The sequence below is a fragment of the Ctenopharyngodon idella genome, chromosome 11 (assembly GCF_019924925.1).
Source record: "Ctenopharyngodon idella isolate HZGC_01 chromosome 11, HZGC01, whole genome shotgun sequence".
Lineage (NCBI taxonomy): Eukaryota > Metazoa > Chordata > Actinopteri > Cypriniformes > Xenocyprididae > Ctenopharyngodon > Ctenopharyngodon idella.
The window spans coordinates 28,954,267-28,972,598 of record NC_067230.1 but is presented as its reverse complement, the minus strand read 5'-3'; the positions used below and the strand labels follow the sequence as shown (position 1 = coordinate 28,972,598).

The 18,332-nt window shown below is 36.8% G+C and overlaps 1 protein-coding gene across 2 annotated transcripts in view; it reads left to right on the top strand.

The window, feature by feature from the left end:
- Positions 1 to 4,191: 4,191 nt before the first annotated feature.
- LOC127522555 (E3 ubiquitin-protein ligase TRIM62-like) overlaps positions 4,192 to 18,332 on the top strand; it is a 48,642-nt gene continuing 34,501 nt past the window's right edge. Inside the window, exons 1-2 of one of the 2 annotated variants that reach the window (XM_051912649.1) lie at positions 4,192 to 4,372; positions 5,570 to 6,113. In XM_051912649.1, the coding sequence (XP_051768609.1) occupies positions 5,706 to 6,113 (408 nt within the window). In that variant the 5' untranslated portion in view covers positions 4,192 to 4,372; positions 5,570 to 5,705. The remainder of the gene's footprint in view (positions 4,373 to 5,569; positions 6,114 to 18,332) is intronic. The other variant, XM_051912650.1, reaches the window with a different exon arrangement.

Genomic DNA, 18,332 nt, shown 5'->3' with positions numbered 1-18,332 from the left:
AGCTGTGTTCTCCATTCTAATCTATCCCTGTTGTGAAACCACAGCAACGTGTTAAAAGCACAAAAGTTATGATTATGAGTAAGCAAACAGCAGAGATAGCATTCAATTTGTGGGAAATTGCTTGTTTGTGCTTTGCGCTGTGCTCTGTGACAGGAAATCCTGACATCAACTTGAGGCAGGGAAGCAAACCGACAATCTGACCATTAACAGCATGCCGTTTCTCCAATGCAATATATGCAAGCTATGAATGAATTTTGATAGTATCTTGTTGCACGCTTTCATAATGAACATAGTGTGTTGTACTAAAAATACTGATTGCATTGCAACTGTGAGTTGCAAACAATGAAAGTAAACCACAGGACCTCAAGATTTTCACACTGAAACTACAGAGATAAACAAGGTTTGCATTAATGACAACCTCATAAACTGCTGATTCATAAATTTTCTGTTTTTCCTGTAAAGTGTGGACAGGTGAGGAAGGCATCCTTGTTTGTTTTAGTGATACAGTAAGTGTTGTCAATGTTGTTAAAAGTGTCTTTGCACAAGTCAAACCACAAGCACCAGAATAACTCAGAAAGAGGGTTGGTGGTCAAAGGTTAGCGTCTGAATTGAGATGTGGGGACAGTGTCGGGAAATGTGGGTGCATGCATGAGTAAAGGTGAAAACACAATGTGCCAACTACATGGGCATTTTTTGGAAAGAGCTTTGACAATAATAATGTCAGGCAGTTGACCAATGATACACCAGGTAGTTTTGCACAACATTTTTTCTGCTAACCTGCAGCCTTTGTACGGCCTACGGTAATGTTGTACACAAACAAACAAGAAAGTTAGAAAAACACTTTTTCTTTCAACAAATGCCAATTAAAAAAAAAAAAAAAAAAAAAATGAGAAAAATAACATTTACATTGTTTCCTGCACTGCAAAAATCCTTTCATTTCCCCCTAAAATATCAAACATCCTTCAAACAAGACAGATTGACTTTAAGAGGCAAAACTGCAATAAGGTTAATGGCCCACATCAAAAACAATAACTATAGATAATAGCTATTATATTAGTGTCCAGCGGATGATATCGTTCTGTTTATTATAAGCATCTGCCGCTTTAAAGGTAGGGTAGGCAATTTTTTTCCTAAACACTTTTTGTTATTGTGGTTAAAATTGTCTTGACATCCTGATAGTAATCAATAATAGAAGTGGTCTTAATTAGGGCTGTCACGATTCCTCGATTAATTCTGAGTAGGCCGTACGCCATTTTAAAAAATCATCGATTGCAATTTACCTGTGTTGAGTGACCGGCAAAATACCGGAAGTGGCACATTCCATACGAGAATTTCATTAGATTTTTGAGGTAAATCATTTATAAACCTATGCCAACATACATCAATATGTTTCTAAATATGCGAACCATTCATCACGATTTCAAAATAAAAGTTCAAACTGAGTTTGCATGTTTTGATATCCATGTATTCTTGTTCAAGAAATGACAGTGGATGTAGCATTTCTATCGTAAAGAAGTGGCCAGATAAAGATTAAGTAAACATTTGAATAAAATACCTCTGGCCAATATTAAAAAAAGGATTTGATCTGCTGTGAGTGTAACAACGACAATCACCAGGCCGTTGGCGCCCTCTGCAGGCATTTGTTTTAATACATAATGTACATAAGATGATTGTTTGTTATGTATATTATGTATTTTAACAGTTTTGTTATATAAAAAACCATATGATTACTTGCTTTTGATACATTATTTGAACCAAATATCATTGCCTCATTGTTATTGTGTGTTTTAAGTCATTTTAAAGGCTTAGGTCTTTGCTTAGATATTTTTATCACCACAAAAAATATCTCGATTACTCGTCAGAATAATTGACCAATTACTCGGTTACCAAAATAATCATTAGTGACAGCCCTAGTCTGGAAGTGTCAGGACCAATGTTTGACCTACCTGTCCTAGGATGTCCTACCAGCTTGTCAACATATGTATTTCCATACCTCCATGGACCCAGCTTGCGCAGACAACACGTGTCATCAGCGTGTTCCGTAAGGCTATTCGCCGCAAACAAACAGCAACCTGTGATGTTCTACACGGAGCTGTTCATGTCCTCAGACTCGTATTTATGCATTTCTCTGGCAGCACTGTCAACGCCAGAATGAATCTGCAGCAGTCAGGTGGTACAAGTCAGAACTCCACAGTTTATGTTCATTATTATTGTAATGGTATGTGCTTTGAGACATGAGGTAATTTAATGCTTTTACTCATCTCGTGACTTTGCAGACTCTGGCTGCATCTGAAAAATTAAGCCCAAAGTATACTTCACTTTTTATGCGTACGCAAGTGTCAGCATACAGTGCGTGTGACGCGAATTTCGTCATCAGAACAGTACGCGCGTAGTGTACGTGCACTGCCGAATTTTTTTAACCGCGCGTACTATGTATTGTACATGCGCATTTAATTTTTTCTGCAGTAATTAGTTTATCCACAAGGTAGCAACCATGCCCTGGGGGCGTTGATTCACAAGGTAGTCAAAGAAAAACTGCATAAACAGCACAGACCGGAACACATGCAAGCTACAGCGACAATGGATGCCTACATAGACGAAATTGTGCGAAGAGGTTAGAAAGTACCCTCATTTCTACAACTCTAGCATGAAAGAATGCAAAGATATTTACATGGTTTGCGAGAGATTGCTCAAAACTGTGCATGCGTCGAACGCCTACATGCGAGTCGAATGAAATATACTTTGCAAGGCTGTGTATTCGACTGTGTGCGTACACTAGCGTACATGTAAAAAACGAAGTATACCCAGGGCAGCTTTAGCTTTTGGGTTTTACGAGCCTTTTGGCAGCTAATTTGTTGCCTCGCTGCCTTATAGGCAATGACTTTGCAGGCAGCGTTTGCACATGAAGGTACCTCACGAGAAACTGATTTCGGACAAACTTCTGAGGCAGCGTAAAAGTTTAATGATCTACAACAAAATAAAGCGAGCTTTAGTGAGAACTAAACAAATATTTAATTAGTACAGTAGTAATATCTCGCTAGAAATTACATCAGAAGTGGAACACATTGGTCAGAAATGTACATTTACAGACAAACTGACCAGAAAGCGCAACTTTCAGACGCCATCTAGCTCAACTGTCGAATGGAACGCATAGGATTGTGGGATATCAAAGGCAGCGAAGGATACATCTATGCTGCCTTCAAAAATCAATCAGATGAAGGTATCTCAGAAGACAGGAAGTGAAGCTAACATTGGATTCAGACGTGCCTTGATGCTGCATTTTTAAGTTTTCAGATGCAGCCTCTGCCGTGTGCATTCACGTGTTTTGAAGGAGGCGTGGCTTTGGAGAGAGTACTCAGTCTGAAGGGAGGGTGGGATCTAATGCTTTCAAAGCTAGCTTGCTATTGCTAGCGTCTCTGAAATTGCCTACCCTACTTTTAATTGCTCGAGCTCTTTAAAAGCAGAATGGAATTTTGATTGGCTGTAATTTTTATCATTCATCAGCTGGAAAAAAATTAAGTCTCCTCTTATTTATTTTTAAAATCATGAGTAAAGCAGGACAAATGCTTCCATGACGTATAAATAATTTGCATTAATTTCAGCAATCTTCCTGATGCAAAATATGTCTTTATACATTATAGTAATATTATTATCCTGGACATGTTTTTAACAGACTTCATGAGATTATTGTCATTATGTAAAATCGTAATGCACTTTTGCCAAGTTGCACTGAGTTCTATACTGAACAAAAGCTGACAATTTGCATTGCAGATTAAGAAAACAATAAACTAAATTATTTACATACTTATTTTTGGATTGACTTCAAATTTTCTTTAATTTAAATAATTGAACACTATGCTGAACTCGTATAAAAACACATTTGTGTTTTGTGTCGACCTACAAATACACGCCAGCAGAGTGCGAGCAATCACCCTGATATTATCATATATGCTCATTTCTGCCTGTGATGAGGAAGCCGGAGCTGTACCATCAGAGCAGCGGGAGGGATTCACCCTTCATCGGTGTAAAAATGTCTTATATTCTTCACGAATCCAGCCCAGATGATAAACACAAATTAAAGTATGTACTTTACTTAATTTCATTATACCGCGAATAAAAGTCCCAAGAAAGCTGTATTAGCTTGTCATCTATTTGTGTGTCTCCCCCCTGTGTGAATTTGGTTCGTTCCGTTGCTGTGCGCCTCTGGATCGAGTTTAGAGCAGTGGGATTGTGAGGAGCTACGCGTGCGGTCGGTTGCTTCAGCTTAGAAGAATCTGACATGATGAAAATGTCTAATTAAAACAACGACCCGCTCTTCCAATTATGTGACAGTCTGCTGTTTCCAGTGTATAACGCGTCAGGACCGTTTTGGGTAAGTGAATGAAGTGATAATGTCAGTTTTTTCAGAGGATTGAATACATGGAAAACCTGTTTACACATCCTGCTAGCTGGCTAATTATTTAGCAGCCGGCTTTGATAAACAATAAGAAGAAAATTATGGAAAAAGGGAGGAGAAATGGTTAAAAAGCTGTTTTTTGAAACAAAGCAGTGATGCTCATAACTTTTGTGCAATTGCCATGGTGTACAAGAGCTTTCTGATTTGTATACCGCTAATTTAAATGGACTTGATAAGATCCAATTAACTTTAGTTGAAGCCTATGGTGGAAATGTGTATAACCTTATGTAGAGATTCGAGGTGCTTAATTAGCAACTGGAAATTTATTTTGATAATTTCAGATGTTTATATATTACATTCTTTAAATTTATTTGAAAAGGTCTTAATGAAAAGTGTTTGGTGACTAAGTGACCGCTTGTATAAATTAACCTGTTTTATAAATGAATGTCTTTAATTAGCAAGTGGCGAGAGAATATCATTTTGAATAATTTTAGACTTTTAAATGCAATATTCTTAATGATTTAATTTGTTCTTTAAATGGACTTGACAAGATTATGGAATCCCAAACCTGCATAAATAAAATTAAATAAATAAATGAATAAATAAATGTAATAATAGGAAAATAAATCAAAACAATAAAAGTAAAGTTAAATTAAATATATGTAGTAAAATAAAAGTTAAATAAATACAGAAAATAATAAAGGAAAAAGTAATACAAAAAATACAGGGCTAAATTTTATTCAGTTCTTTTTTTAATTTCTGCATGTTTGGATTCTTTTGAATCCTGGTAAATTGGATGGTGACTGAGTGACAGTATGCAAAAAAAAAAAAAAAGTAGAAATGAATGTCTTTAATTAGCCAGGCCCAGGGAATATCGTTTCAGATTCTTAAATGAAAATGTAATTATATTTTTAATGGGCTTGATAAGGTCCTATTGAATCCTGCAGAATGAGGGCAGTAAATAATCAGATTTTCAGGCAAGTCTCTTTTAATTAAGGAATATCAACATTTTCCTCTCTGCTTTCAATCGGTGGAAGATTTATCTGCATTTACTCATCAGTGCATGATAATTTAGCGCAAAGTCCGTGTCTAAAATGTTAAACTTAGTGTACCTGTTGCAGAATCGTCTTTTAAATGTCTTGCTTATGCTCTGTTTCTGCTTTTCTTTTCTAGAACATTTCACCTAATTCACTAGAGGAACATTTTTAAGACTCACACGCACATTTAGGAAGCCCAGCTGGTTTGGAGGCTCAGGGCTTGTGCATCCTGCTACCTGCACAGTGCATGACCGACCTCTCCATAAATTCAAATGGCTTGCTGTCTGAAGGACGAGCTCTTGTGTTCCATTTGTCTGAGCATTTATCAAGACCCAGTCAGTTTCGGCTGTGAGCACTACTTCTGTCGTAAGTGCATCACTGAGCATTGGAGCAGACAGGAGCATCACGGCACACGAGACTGCCCGGAGTGCAGGAGGACCTTCACAGATCCCCTTTTATCCCCAAGCCTGAAGCTTTCCAACATTGTGGAGAGGTACGCCGCTTTCCCTCTGGACGCCATCCTAAACGCCCAGAGGAACTCGTACCCATGCAAGGACCATGAAAAGGTCAAGCTCTTCTGCTTAAGTGACAAGAGCTTGGTGTGCTTCTTCTGCGATGAGCCTGCCTTACACGAACAGCACCAAGTCACCACCGTCGACGAGGCCTATGAGGAAATACAGGTCTGTTTTATTTGGGTTTTACGAGCCCTTATTCTCCTCTGGGTCATATGTGTCTTCACGAAAGCTCTTATTGTTTCCATTGGCATATTATGTGATGATAATCCAAGTTTTACAGTTTTCTTAAAGTATTAGTTCACTTCAGAATTAAAATTTCCTGATAATTTACTCACCCCCATGTCATCCAAGATGTTTATGTCTTTCTTTCTTCAGTCGAAAAGAAATTGAGGTTTTTGAGGAAAACATTCCAGGATTTTTCTCCATATAGTGGACTTCAACAGTTACCAACGGGTTGAAGGTCAAAACTGCAGTTTCAGTGCAGCTTCAAAGGGCTCTAGATGATCCCAGACGAGGAATAAGGGTCTTATCTAGAGAAACTATCGGTCATTTTCTAAAAAAAAAAAAAAAATTTATATACTTTTTAACCACAAATGCTCATCTTGCACTGCTCTGCGATGCGCCACGCATTACGTAATCATGTTGAAAAGGTCATACGTGACATTACCGATTCGGCGAAAGTACCGATCCAGTGTCTACAAAACGCCCTTTACAAATAAAAGGTAAAACAACGATGTTGGATATATTGAAGTTGGAGGAGAAAATAAGATCAAGTTTTTCGCCCTACCGCGATACTTCAGCCTACGTCACATATGACCTTTCCAACGTGATTGCGTAATGCATGGCGTAGCATTTGTGGTTAAAAAGTATATAAATTATTTAAAAAAAAAAAAAAAAAATGACAGATCGTTTCACTAGATAAGACACTTATTCCTCGTCCGGGATCGTGTAGAGCCCTTTGAAGCTGCACTGAATCTGCAGTTTGGACCTTCAACCCATTGGTAACTGTTGAAGTCCACTATATGGAGAAAAATCCTGAAGAAAGAAAGACATGAACATCTTGGATGACATGGGGGTGAATAAATTATCAGGAAATTTTAATTCTGAAGTGAACTAATCCTTTAAAGGTTGTAAATAGCAATTAAAATGTTCTGAAATAAACAAGATGCCAGGCCTTGAGGAAGGTCAGTTCTTAGGCTAATTACGTTAGCGTAATTTCCAGATGAATTATTTGTTTACTGTTTTGACAGTATTTATCACAACGAAATAAATGTGACATAATTTGAATTGTTTAGAATCTAAAAACTTGCTGTTGTCATTGGGAGGGTTTCTGATTACTGTGACAAAGAATGAGGTGTGGAGTTAGTGTCCAAACCCACATTGCATTTATTTAAAATGGTCATAGCTCTTCTGTAGAACAGGGTTTAAGTATTTAGTCCATGAGTCTTGTTAACATTTTCTAAACCTCAAAATTCCAGTGGTAAAGATTGTTTGCTTTTTCTGTTCAGTTAATCTGAACAGTTGGTGTACAGAAGATGTTCAGAGCATATGCAGTTTTTCTTTCTCTATCCTTGTTTGGAGATGCAAAGGAAAATTAGTGCAGAAATATGTTTTCAGGAGTTCATTCTAGGTCTTTTTAGGTGGTAAATTTTACTTTTATTATTATTGGCATTTGAATAGAAGCCAGTAATAATATCTGTTTGTTTAATCCGAACAGCTGTTCTGGAGAGATATTAATGAAGCATGTCCCATTTATTTACTTTACGAGCTTGGAAATGCTTTTGAAAATTTACTTTTCAGTTTGAGTTTTAGATCATTCAAGAGCTTTCACAGCTTTCTGTTGCTTGCCTTGAAATGCTTTTCATGTAACATATTTGGTCGACACAGGCCTCTTTGTGAGGTTCCCTTTTTTTCACCATACTTCCTGGTCTTTACAACCAAACATCGCCTACCTGTAAATTGTAAATGCTGTTCATAAAAGTACCATGCCTTTGAAAGAGGTCAACTCACATTTATAAACCTTTTCTATATTTTTCAGTGAGTTTTTCCTGTTGTGTGCATATGCATGCTCACTCCTTGAAGCATAATACATCATATTTGTTCAAAGATGTCCATTTTTGTTTATTCATGTATACTTTGAATACTAGTGTCTTGTTGTACTGTCAATGTACATGTGAAATGAAAATGTCGAGCTTTGTACAAGTCAGTAATACACTAGCATCGTGAGCTGCGCCCCTCATTAGGGAGATCTGCTCAATGCCTAACCTTTTATTATGTATTTTTTTTTTTTTTGTCATTTTAGTCTACATGCTGAATTATTAGTCTGAATTTAAGTGAACAAGAATAATTTTACATACTTAACAGTCCCTCCAGGATTTCGCGATTCTGCGATCGCCGAATTTATCGCAAAATCAAGTAAACTCCGCAGTAATCGGAGGATCTTGCATTTTTTCTTAATTGCCCCAGATTTTCCGCAGATTTTGGGCTTAGACACGTCCCGTGACATCATCGCAACATGCATTTAGTCAACTCGATTGAGCTGCGCAGCTCGGACCAATAATAGACAACGCGTCGCGACTGGAATTCAGAGCAGCGGGCCGATCTCGATCACACAACATTTCTACACATGCGCTGAGAAGAAACCGCTTGAATTCACCGCAGAATTAATTTCATCGCTGTGAAATCTTGTGAGAAGCATTCACATTCGTAGAATTCTCTGTGAAACCACAGATATCAGATCAAACGGTGCCGCTGTGGACACTGATCTGATATGATATCTGATATTTGATCTGATATCTGTGGTTTAACAGAGAATTCTGCAACGAATTTAACCTAAATGCTTCTCACAAGATTTCACAGCGATGTTAATCTGTGGTGAATTCAAGCGGTTTCTATCCAGCGCACGTGTAATCTGGAAACCATGAGAAACATTGTGAAACTAACAGAAATAACTTGTGGTCTAATGTTTTCGAGTGCTTTTAAGTGCTTTACACAACTTTTCCCAGCACTTCAAAGCTTTAAATATTGCCCAGTTTTAATGTTATTTTTAAAGGTGCCCTAGAATCAAAAATTGAATTTACCTTGGCATAGTTGAATAACAAGAGTTCAGTACATGGAAAAGACATACAGTGAGTCTCAAACTCCATTGCTTCCTCCTTCTTATGTAAATCTCATTTGTTTAAAAGACCTCCGGAAAACAGGCGAATCTCAACATAACACCGACTGTTACGTAACAGTCGGGATCATTAATATGTACGCCCCCAATATTTGCATATGCCAGCTCACGTTCAAGGCATTACACAAGGGCAGAACGTCTGGATGTGCACAGCTGAATCATCAGACTAGGTAAGCAAGCAAGGACAATAGCGAAAAATGGCAGATGGAGCAATAATAACTGACATGATCCATGATAACATGATATTTTTAGTGATATTTGTAAATTGTCTTTCTAAATGTTTCGTTAGCATGTTGCTAATGTACTGTTAAATGTCGTTAAAGTTACCATCGTTTATTACTGTATTCACGGAGACAATAGAGCCGTCGCTATTTTCATTTTTTAAACACTTGCAGTCTGTATAATTCATAAACACAACTTCATTCTTTATAAATCTCTCCAACAGTGTGTAATGTTAGCTGTTAGCCACGGAGCACAATTAAACTTTCAAAACAACATTCAGAATCAAATGTAAACATCCAAATAAATACTATACTTACGCGATTAGACATGCTGCATGACGAACACTTTGTAAAGATCCATTTTGAGGGTTATATTAGCTGTGTGAACTTTGTTTATGAGTCGCGAGCTCGGGGGCGGGGTAGCGTGAGGATTTAAAGGGGCCACGCGCTGAATCGGCGCATATTTAATGATGCCTCAAAATAGGCAGTTAAAAAAATGAATAAAAAAAATCTATGGGGTATTTTGAGCTGAAACTTAACACACATTCAGGGGACACCTTAGACTTATATTACATCTTTTGAAAACACATTCTTCGGCACCTTTAATGTGATGTCCAAAACATTATTTGTTCACACTTCATAGTTTGTCCCCATTTGTAAAACTAAAGGTTTCACGATGTAGGAAAGTAAATGTCGTTCCACACCCGTAAGACCTTCGTTCATCTTCGGAACACAAATTAAGATATTTTTGATAAAATCCGATGTCTCAGTGAGGCGTCCATTGACAGCAAGTTAATTTACACTTTCAGATGCCCAGAAAGCTGCTAAAGACATATTTCAGACAGTTCATGTGACTACAATGATTCAACCTTAATGTTATGAAGCGACGAGAATACTTTTTGTGCACCAAAAAAACAAAATAATGACTTTATTCAACAATATCTAGTGATGGGTGATTTCAAAACACTGCTTCATGAAGCTTCGCAGCCTTCTGAATCTTTTGTTTTGAATCAGTGGTTCGGAGCGTGTATCAAACTGCCAAAGTCACGTGATTTCAGTAAATGAGGCTTCGTTATGTCATAATTGTTTTGAAACATTTAGAAATTTCAATGTTTCACCACTGGGGCCGATGATCTCTGTGAAACCATGAAAACATGCTGTAAATATTGCCACAAATTTTGAGAAAAGCCAAGTAATTTTAGGGCGCAAAAATCAGAAAAAAATCCCACGAAATCTTGGAAGGACTGACTTAAAGTTTATTGACTGGCTGTTCATATGATGTGCCTGTAAAGATGCATATTTGCTTTTTGTTGTATTAAGTATTAATTTTAATCATAAAACTTTAAGAATCTTTAAAATGTGTGTTTTTTTTTTTTTTGTACAATTAGGGGTTGCCTGACATAAATAGACCGGCTCTTTATCTCAACTGACTCAAGAGTTTGACATATTGGTCATTCAGCACCTACTCCTGTGGTCTGATAACACGCACCAGAGGTGGCACTTGCATTTAGTACAACTTGGTCTTATCTGTATAGGACTGTTTTATTGTCTGGAAGTGAAAAAGTACTTGAGAAACAGATAGGAAACAGCAGTGACACACACAGATGTCAATAAGACAACCAAGCACAAGTGAAGTGTTTGAATGGAACAGATTATTTTATACACAAGCTGACATACACAAACTTTAGAACTTGGCTAAGATGATGTCATAATTAACATTCTGTATTTTTTTTTTTTTTTTGTCGCAGTCACATAATTTTGCACGTATTTTCTTTAAAGTGATAGTTCAATCAAAAATGAAAATTCTGTCATTTACTCACCCTCATGTCATTCCAAAATATGTGAATAAAAGTGAATAGTTAAATCTGTTCATCATATAAAGAGATCATGTCTCTTCAGAAAATTGATTAAATTGCTCAATTCATATGGATTAGTTTTACGATCTCTTTATGAACTTTTTATAGCCTCAAAGTTGTAGTTGCGTAGCTGTCAACGGAGGGACAGAAAGCACTCAGATTTCATCAAAAAGGTCTTAATTTGTGTTCTGAAGATGAACGAAAGTCCTACGGGTTTGGAACGACATGGGGGTGAGTAATTAATGACAATTTTCATTTTTGGGTGAACTATCCCTTTAAAGGATTAGTTCACTTCAAAATTAAAATTTCCTGATAATTTACTCACCCCATGTCATCCAAGATGTTTATGTCTTTCTTTCTTCAGTTGAAAAGAAATTAAGGAAAACTTTTGAGGAAAACTTTCCAGGATTTTCCTCCATATAGTGGACTTCACTGGGGTTCAACGGGTTGAAGGTCCAAATTGCAGTTTCAGTGCAGCTTCAAAGGGCTCTACACAATCCCAGACGAGGAATAAGGGTCTTTATCTAGAGAAACGATTGATCATTTTCTAAAAAAAAATACAAATGTATATACTTTTTAACCACAGATGCTCGTCTTTCACTGCTCTGCGATGCGCCACGCATTACGTAATCATGTTGGAAAGGTCACGAGTGACGTAGGCGAAGTACCGTGGTAGGGCGGAAAAAAAATCCATCTCATTTTTTCCTCAAACTCCAAAATCGTCTGACATCATTGTTTTACCTTTTTTTTTGTAAAGGCTGTTTGACTTAGTCTTTGCATGTTTGCTTTGTACACACTTGATCGGTACTTCCGCCTATGTCACATGTGACCTTTCCAACATGATTAAGTAATGCGTGGTGCATTGCAGAGCAGCGGTTAAAAAGTATATACATTTTTATTGTTTTTTAGAAAATGACTGATTGTTTTGCTAGATAAGAGCCTTATTCCTTGTCTGGGATTGTGTAGAGCCCTTTGAAGCTGCAATTTGGACCTTCAACCCGTTGAACCCCAGTAAGGTCCACAATATGGAGAAAAATCCTGGAATGTTTTCCTTAACCTTAATTTCTTTTCGACTGAAGAAAGAAAGACATAAACATCTTGGATGACATGAGGGTGAGTAAATTACCAGGAAATTTTAATTCTGAAGTGAACTAATCCTTTAATTCTATATGCTGTTTTGCATCTTTTTAAACATAACAGCAAAATATTTGGTCAAATTGGACCTCAATTAGAGTAACCTTTGTAGTTGGCGCTATAGAAGGGTGAAACGCTTCTAAACTCCTGTTTGGGAATTAATAGGAGCAACACGCTGCAGTTGTCAGACAATTAACAGCAGTCTTTTTAGAGACACTCTCTCTAGGGAAAGACTTTATTCTGTTCCATGCCTTTTGAGACAAACACAAGACTCATCTTCTCTTCAGCACTTTAAATAGCTCAGAGATACACACTGAAAGCCTCCATCATGAACAAATACTCCCCATGAGAAACCGCGCACTCACTAATGCCAAGTGTGTACGTTTTTCAGCAGTTTACTCTAACACAACAAAGTGCAAATTGCTTGGGAATTCCTGGGAAGCCCTTGGGTGCAAATTAAACTGTTTATCCTCAACAAAGCCCTTTGGCTAAATGTGGTGATGTGTTGGAGTGTTGGATGGGGGTTCATAAGATGTGGCATTACATGTGAATCAATAAAGCACTTGTAAGGTTTGTTCCGTTAGCACTAACATGAGAGAGCTGTAGTTGTGAAGCTTATTTCTTTCTGGAAAAAAAAAATGCAGCAGTCACTTGATAACTTTTGTTTTGTGCCAAATTATGCATTTTGATTTAATGTACTAATAAGCAGTGGCCAATGCTAGTTTAATTGGCATACTAGTGTTGATTGTACACGTTAGTCATTGGTTTTGGAAACTGACCAAATCTGGTATATTTTACAGAAATAATTAACACTACACTACACAATTTTATCAGAATTCACACCAAAAAAGTAAACAAAAAATATCATTGTATATTTTTGTAAATGAAGGACTTATTTTTCTTATTTATTTTTTTTTTTAATAAGCACAATATTTCCCCTCTCTTTTCCCCCCTTTTGCTTTTATGAGTTTCTGTGAAAATATAATGCTCATGTATCTTTCTTTGTTGTTGTTTATAGTCTGCTGTTTCCGGCTTCCAGATGTCTCTGGTATTATACGACACTAATTTCAATGAACTAGTGAATTAGTAGATTTCTGGTTTAAAGAAAAAAAAAAATCATACACAGGCGGCACAGATCTGAATCTCCATCAACAAATGACTTACTAAGTCGATAATAGATCACTCTACTTAGACTGAGCCTGTGTTTCAGTGAGAGTATAGAAAGCTCATTGTCTGTACTGAATCAGACTCAAGAGGTCATTTTTTATTTGAAGTGCCACTGTTCAGTGCTTTTATTAGATTTAATAAATCGTCGACTGTCTGCAGATGTCAGCACTGGCAGGACAGGAACTTTGATGATAATGTATAGTCTCATTTAGACCAAAATATTGCCATTGGCTTATTACTTTGGCTAATTACATCATTATTACATTGTATGGTGATATGTATAGATCTTGTTCGATTTTTCTCTTGTTCCTCCAGTTGTGTCTATAGTCTCTCTCACACAGTCTCTTTTCTCATGCTCCATCAGTCTCTCTCCGACTTTGCCTATCTTTTGCACAGTTTTTTTTTTTTTTTTTTTTTTTTTTTTTGCTCTTCTTATTCATGCCCCATCTCTTCTGTTGTAATGACACCTTTAGAGTTCAGGCACCTCTGTTTCAGCCAGAGATTGAGTGGAGGCTGAGGGAAATAGGCTGCTGGGAAGGGAAATAAAAATTCTGTGCTGGTGTTCCATCAGCTCCATGCCAGATAAGGAACAGTTATTTAGGCGGAATGACCGCGCAGGTTTCTCTCTTATGTCATGGAATTTTGCGTTGATGCATGATGTTGCTTCTCATTACATGTTAACTTTGTTTTACCACAAGAATAATTGTAAGACTTTACATTTAAGGTTCCATTTGTTAATAGTTAATGCTTTGTTAATGTTATTTATTAGTTAATGCACATTTGGTGATGTTATTCAATAAAAATACATAGTAAATGTTGAGGGCGTTTTCACACCTGTAGATTGATTGCGTTGTTCCGAAACAGAGACTTAATTTGCTACAATGTTGCTGCATCTTGGTTTGGTTTGCTTTCACAAGGTAATATTTCAAAGCGTACTAAATTGTGTTTATGCAAGTCACATGTTTATGCAAGTTTATGCATGTTCAACTGTCCTCTTATTACGGTTCATGTGAACTCCGGTATTCGTTCCCTGCTGATATGAACGTAGTCATATTTAATCATGGAATTGAACCACTGTTGATGACGTATGATTCAATAAAACTATGTGTTTGTGTGTGTTCTCACTAATTTTCCTGACAAGCGTGGCTAACGTACTGCATGCAGAGAGAATATATATATCTAAAAAAATGTTAACTATTGTAGGTAACTAATGTTAACAAATTAAAACTTATTGTAAAGTGTTACCGGAAAAATAAAGGCGGTTCTTTACACTCTAAAACGTGCTGGGTTAAAAACACCTCAAGTTGGGTTGTTTTTAACCCACCATTTTTTTAGAGCGTAGGGTTGGCAACTATAAACCAATTCCATTTTAACAATAAAAACTAGCACAAATGAATTTGCTTTGATTAATTGCTCTCGAGTATGGAGCATCTAAAGGGTGATGGGAAAAAAAATCGATATGGGAGGAAAAAATATTTCTCTTTCAAAAGTTTTGCATCCCAACGAGAAACTTTACATTCGTTCACAAAATGTTTGCGTTCCCCCAAGAAACTTTGTGTTTGCTTGCAAAACTTTTGAGTTCTTTGTGAGCAAACGCAAGTTTTGCATGTGAACACTAAAGCATTGAAATATTTTTTTTGAACAATGTTGAACTATTGCAATGTGTTTGCTTGTTGTAGGCAGTGTCAAAAAAGTGTGACCCGTGCAGATTAATGAACAAATGTTTAAATCATTGTTAAAGGAATAGTTCACCCAAAAATGAAAATTATCCCATGATCAGCTTCCGCTGTAAGTCGACTTGCATATGTTTTTGTCGGAAGCAGGTTATTATAGTTTATAAAGTTGTAAATATGGATATTTTTCTTACAAAAATCCATCGCTTTGCTTCAGAAGGCCTTTATGAACCCCCTGGAGCTGTGTGGATTACTTTTGTCATGGATGGATGCATTGTTTTGGGCTTCAATATCATGAACGCCTTTTACTACCATTATAAAGCTTGGAAGAGCCAGGATATTTTTTTAATATAACTCCGATTGTGTTCTGAGAGAAGATAGTCATATACACCTAGGATGGCTTTAGGGTGTTTAAATCATGGGATAATTTTCATTTTTGGGTGAACTATCCCTTTAAGTGTATACTAAATAAAAAGTAGTACTGAAGGAATTGTTAATAGAATCATTAAATAACTGGAACCTACGTTAAATTGTTTATGATTCCCATCCTTGTTCTCTCATTTGTAGTCCATGCAGTCTAAACAGACTTATTAATGCTGCTTACGTGATGTTTTTGTGCCAGTGAGCTTTTCACAAAGTATGTAATCAAGGATTCTGATGCAGGCAGGTCTAATTGGAGCGGTTTTCAGCTGCCCGGCAAGCTCGTGTCGAGCGATAAACATATGTCGGCTCTCTCTGCTGGGCCACACAACGCTGTGAGATTTGGATTTTGCCTCTTGCAGTATATGACTGTTAGTGTAATCTACTTAACTTCGCATGCCTCAACCCTTTGACCTATCAGATGCAGCAACAGCATCTGTTGATGGACGTTTGCTCATACCACTCTTCTCCGTCCTTTCGTCTCCCTCCAAGGTGCTAATGTTACGTTCCTAATGCACTTGAACATCGACCGGCCCAGCAGCATGTAGCCGTGCACCCTCTTCAACATGCTCTGTGTGTTTTAATGTAGATGTTATAGAGGATAGGAATGGATTTGTTTAGAGCTCTAGTGTTTGCTTCAGGGAAAGCGGGTTTTCACTGCAAACTAATGCACTCTTAGCCCTGAGGGACAAGGCTTTTCTTAATGTACTTGATGCAGGCCATCAACTATCGCCAGCATTTGCGCTCTCTCGTCTCTTTTGTGCTGTTTCCTTTAAGAAATACACTACTGATTAAAAATTTAGGGGTCGGTAAGATACAGTAAAAAGAGTAATATTGTGAAATATTATTACAATTTAAAATGTTCTATTCCTGTAATGCAAAGCTGAATTTTCAGCATCATTACTCCATTACTCCAGTGTCACATGATCCTTCAGAAATCATTCTAATATGCTGATTTGCTGCTCAAGAAACATTTATCAATGTTGAAAAGACCATTAATTTTTTTTTTTTTTTTTTTTTTTTTGATGCTTGATGAATAGAAAGTGCAAAAGAACAGCATTTTTTGGAAATCTTTTGTAACACATGTCTTTACTGTCACTTTTGATCAATTTAATGTGTCCTTGCTGAATAAAAGTTGTTTTTTAAAGGAAAAAAAACTATTTATTTTAGGGTTCAATAAGCAGTAAATTGGGAGTTAATTAAGGCAAAAGTTGTAGTTAATAATGAATATGTGTATATATATATGAAATAAAACTTTGGTAGACACACAGTATAGGAAAACAAAGCATTTTTTCCAGCGGCTAGCATACTTTTCCAATTGTTTTCAATGGTAGGGTCACGATTTTTAAACACCAGGAGCATAACGAGGTGCTGAGCGTCTTTTTCACGCTTTAGCGCGGAGCGCTCAACGTTTTTTACAGGTCGCCTCAAGTTGAAGAATGTTCAACTTTAAGTAAAATGCTGTGCTCATCACTGTTACATCACTGTTACTGTCCAATCACAGTGGCGAAGAGTGGCGAAGGGGCGGGACAAATACAATACCGACCAACTGTCACAACACTCTTGCTGTACACAGACATCAACAAGCAGAGAACGGAACAAAATGGATGAGAAATTAATATTGCTGGTCTCCGAACATACATAGCAAGAACCCTACATTGTGTCGACATTTTTAGTCTGAAACAAATTATCTGATATCAAATTAACACAATAGCCAATCAGAGGTGTATACAAATCTGCTCAACAGTGTTCAAAATGTCACAATTTTAAAATTTACTTTTGACAACACTAGGCTATAGTGGATGAATTTCTGTAGATGCACTTTGCTCTATACAAAACATTGCTTTGCGGATGGTTATGGCGTGTTTCCTGCACCCCTATTCTAAAAACAGAATTCTGTAGGAAACGCTGTTTTTATGTCACATAACTATGTCTCTTCCTGTTATCCCCATGCAGACATCATGCAGAAATAACCTATTTCACTTTTATAGCTGGTCTCAACATGAACTGAAAAAAAAGAGATAACCACACAGTATTTCCATGCAGTTTTCCACAAGAAGATTACTTTTTGTGTGTGTTTAAATATTTTGGCAAATTTGATGATGCTTACTGCTACTATTAAGTAAAAAAAAAAAAAATGTTTTTGGTGGTAATTTATTTTGGTAAATATTTTTAATCTGAATAGTCCTTTGTCATACGTGCCCCTAAAGAATAGCTTTTTGAATAGTTCATTTTCTTTCTTTCTTTTTTTTTTCTCTCCAATGGAGGATCTAGTCTTTAATTGCGATCTATGCTTTGAAGATGTGTGGGTTGAAAATGTTGTAAGGGAGCTGACTGCCTTACAAAAATGGCTTTTACTTGTTGCTGAGGCCTTAATAAGTGAACCCTAGAGAGTCTGTTGGGGGTGTGTTAATTTGAGATGCCTATGGCAGGTCTGTTTGTTCTTTGTCTCCTACAACCCTGAGGCCCTTTTTTACTTGATACAATGTGTGTTTGTAGGTGTGTGCGTGGTGCTAGCGTGAGTCTCTAAAAGAAATAATAGTGAGTCATCTTATGGAAATCAGCTTGAAACATCAGCTTGAGGCAGTTAGTTTGTGATCAAAACTATATGCTGTCAACAGGCACTAAATTCAAGAATTTGAGATATTTTGACCGATTCCTACATGCCCCTATCCAAAAGAGAGGCTTAAATTCACTTTGTTGTCATACTAAAGTTTTGTGTATATGATATACTGAAC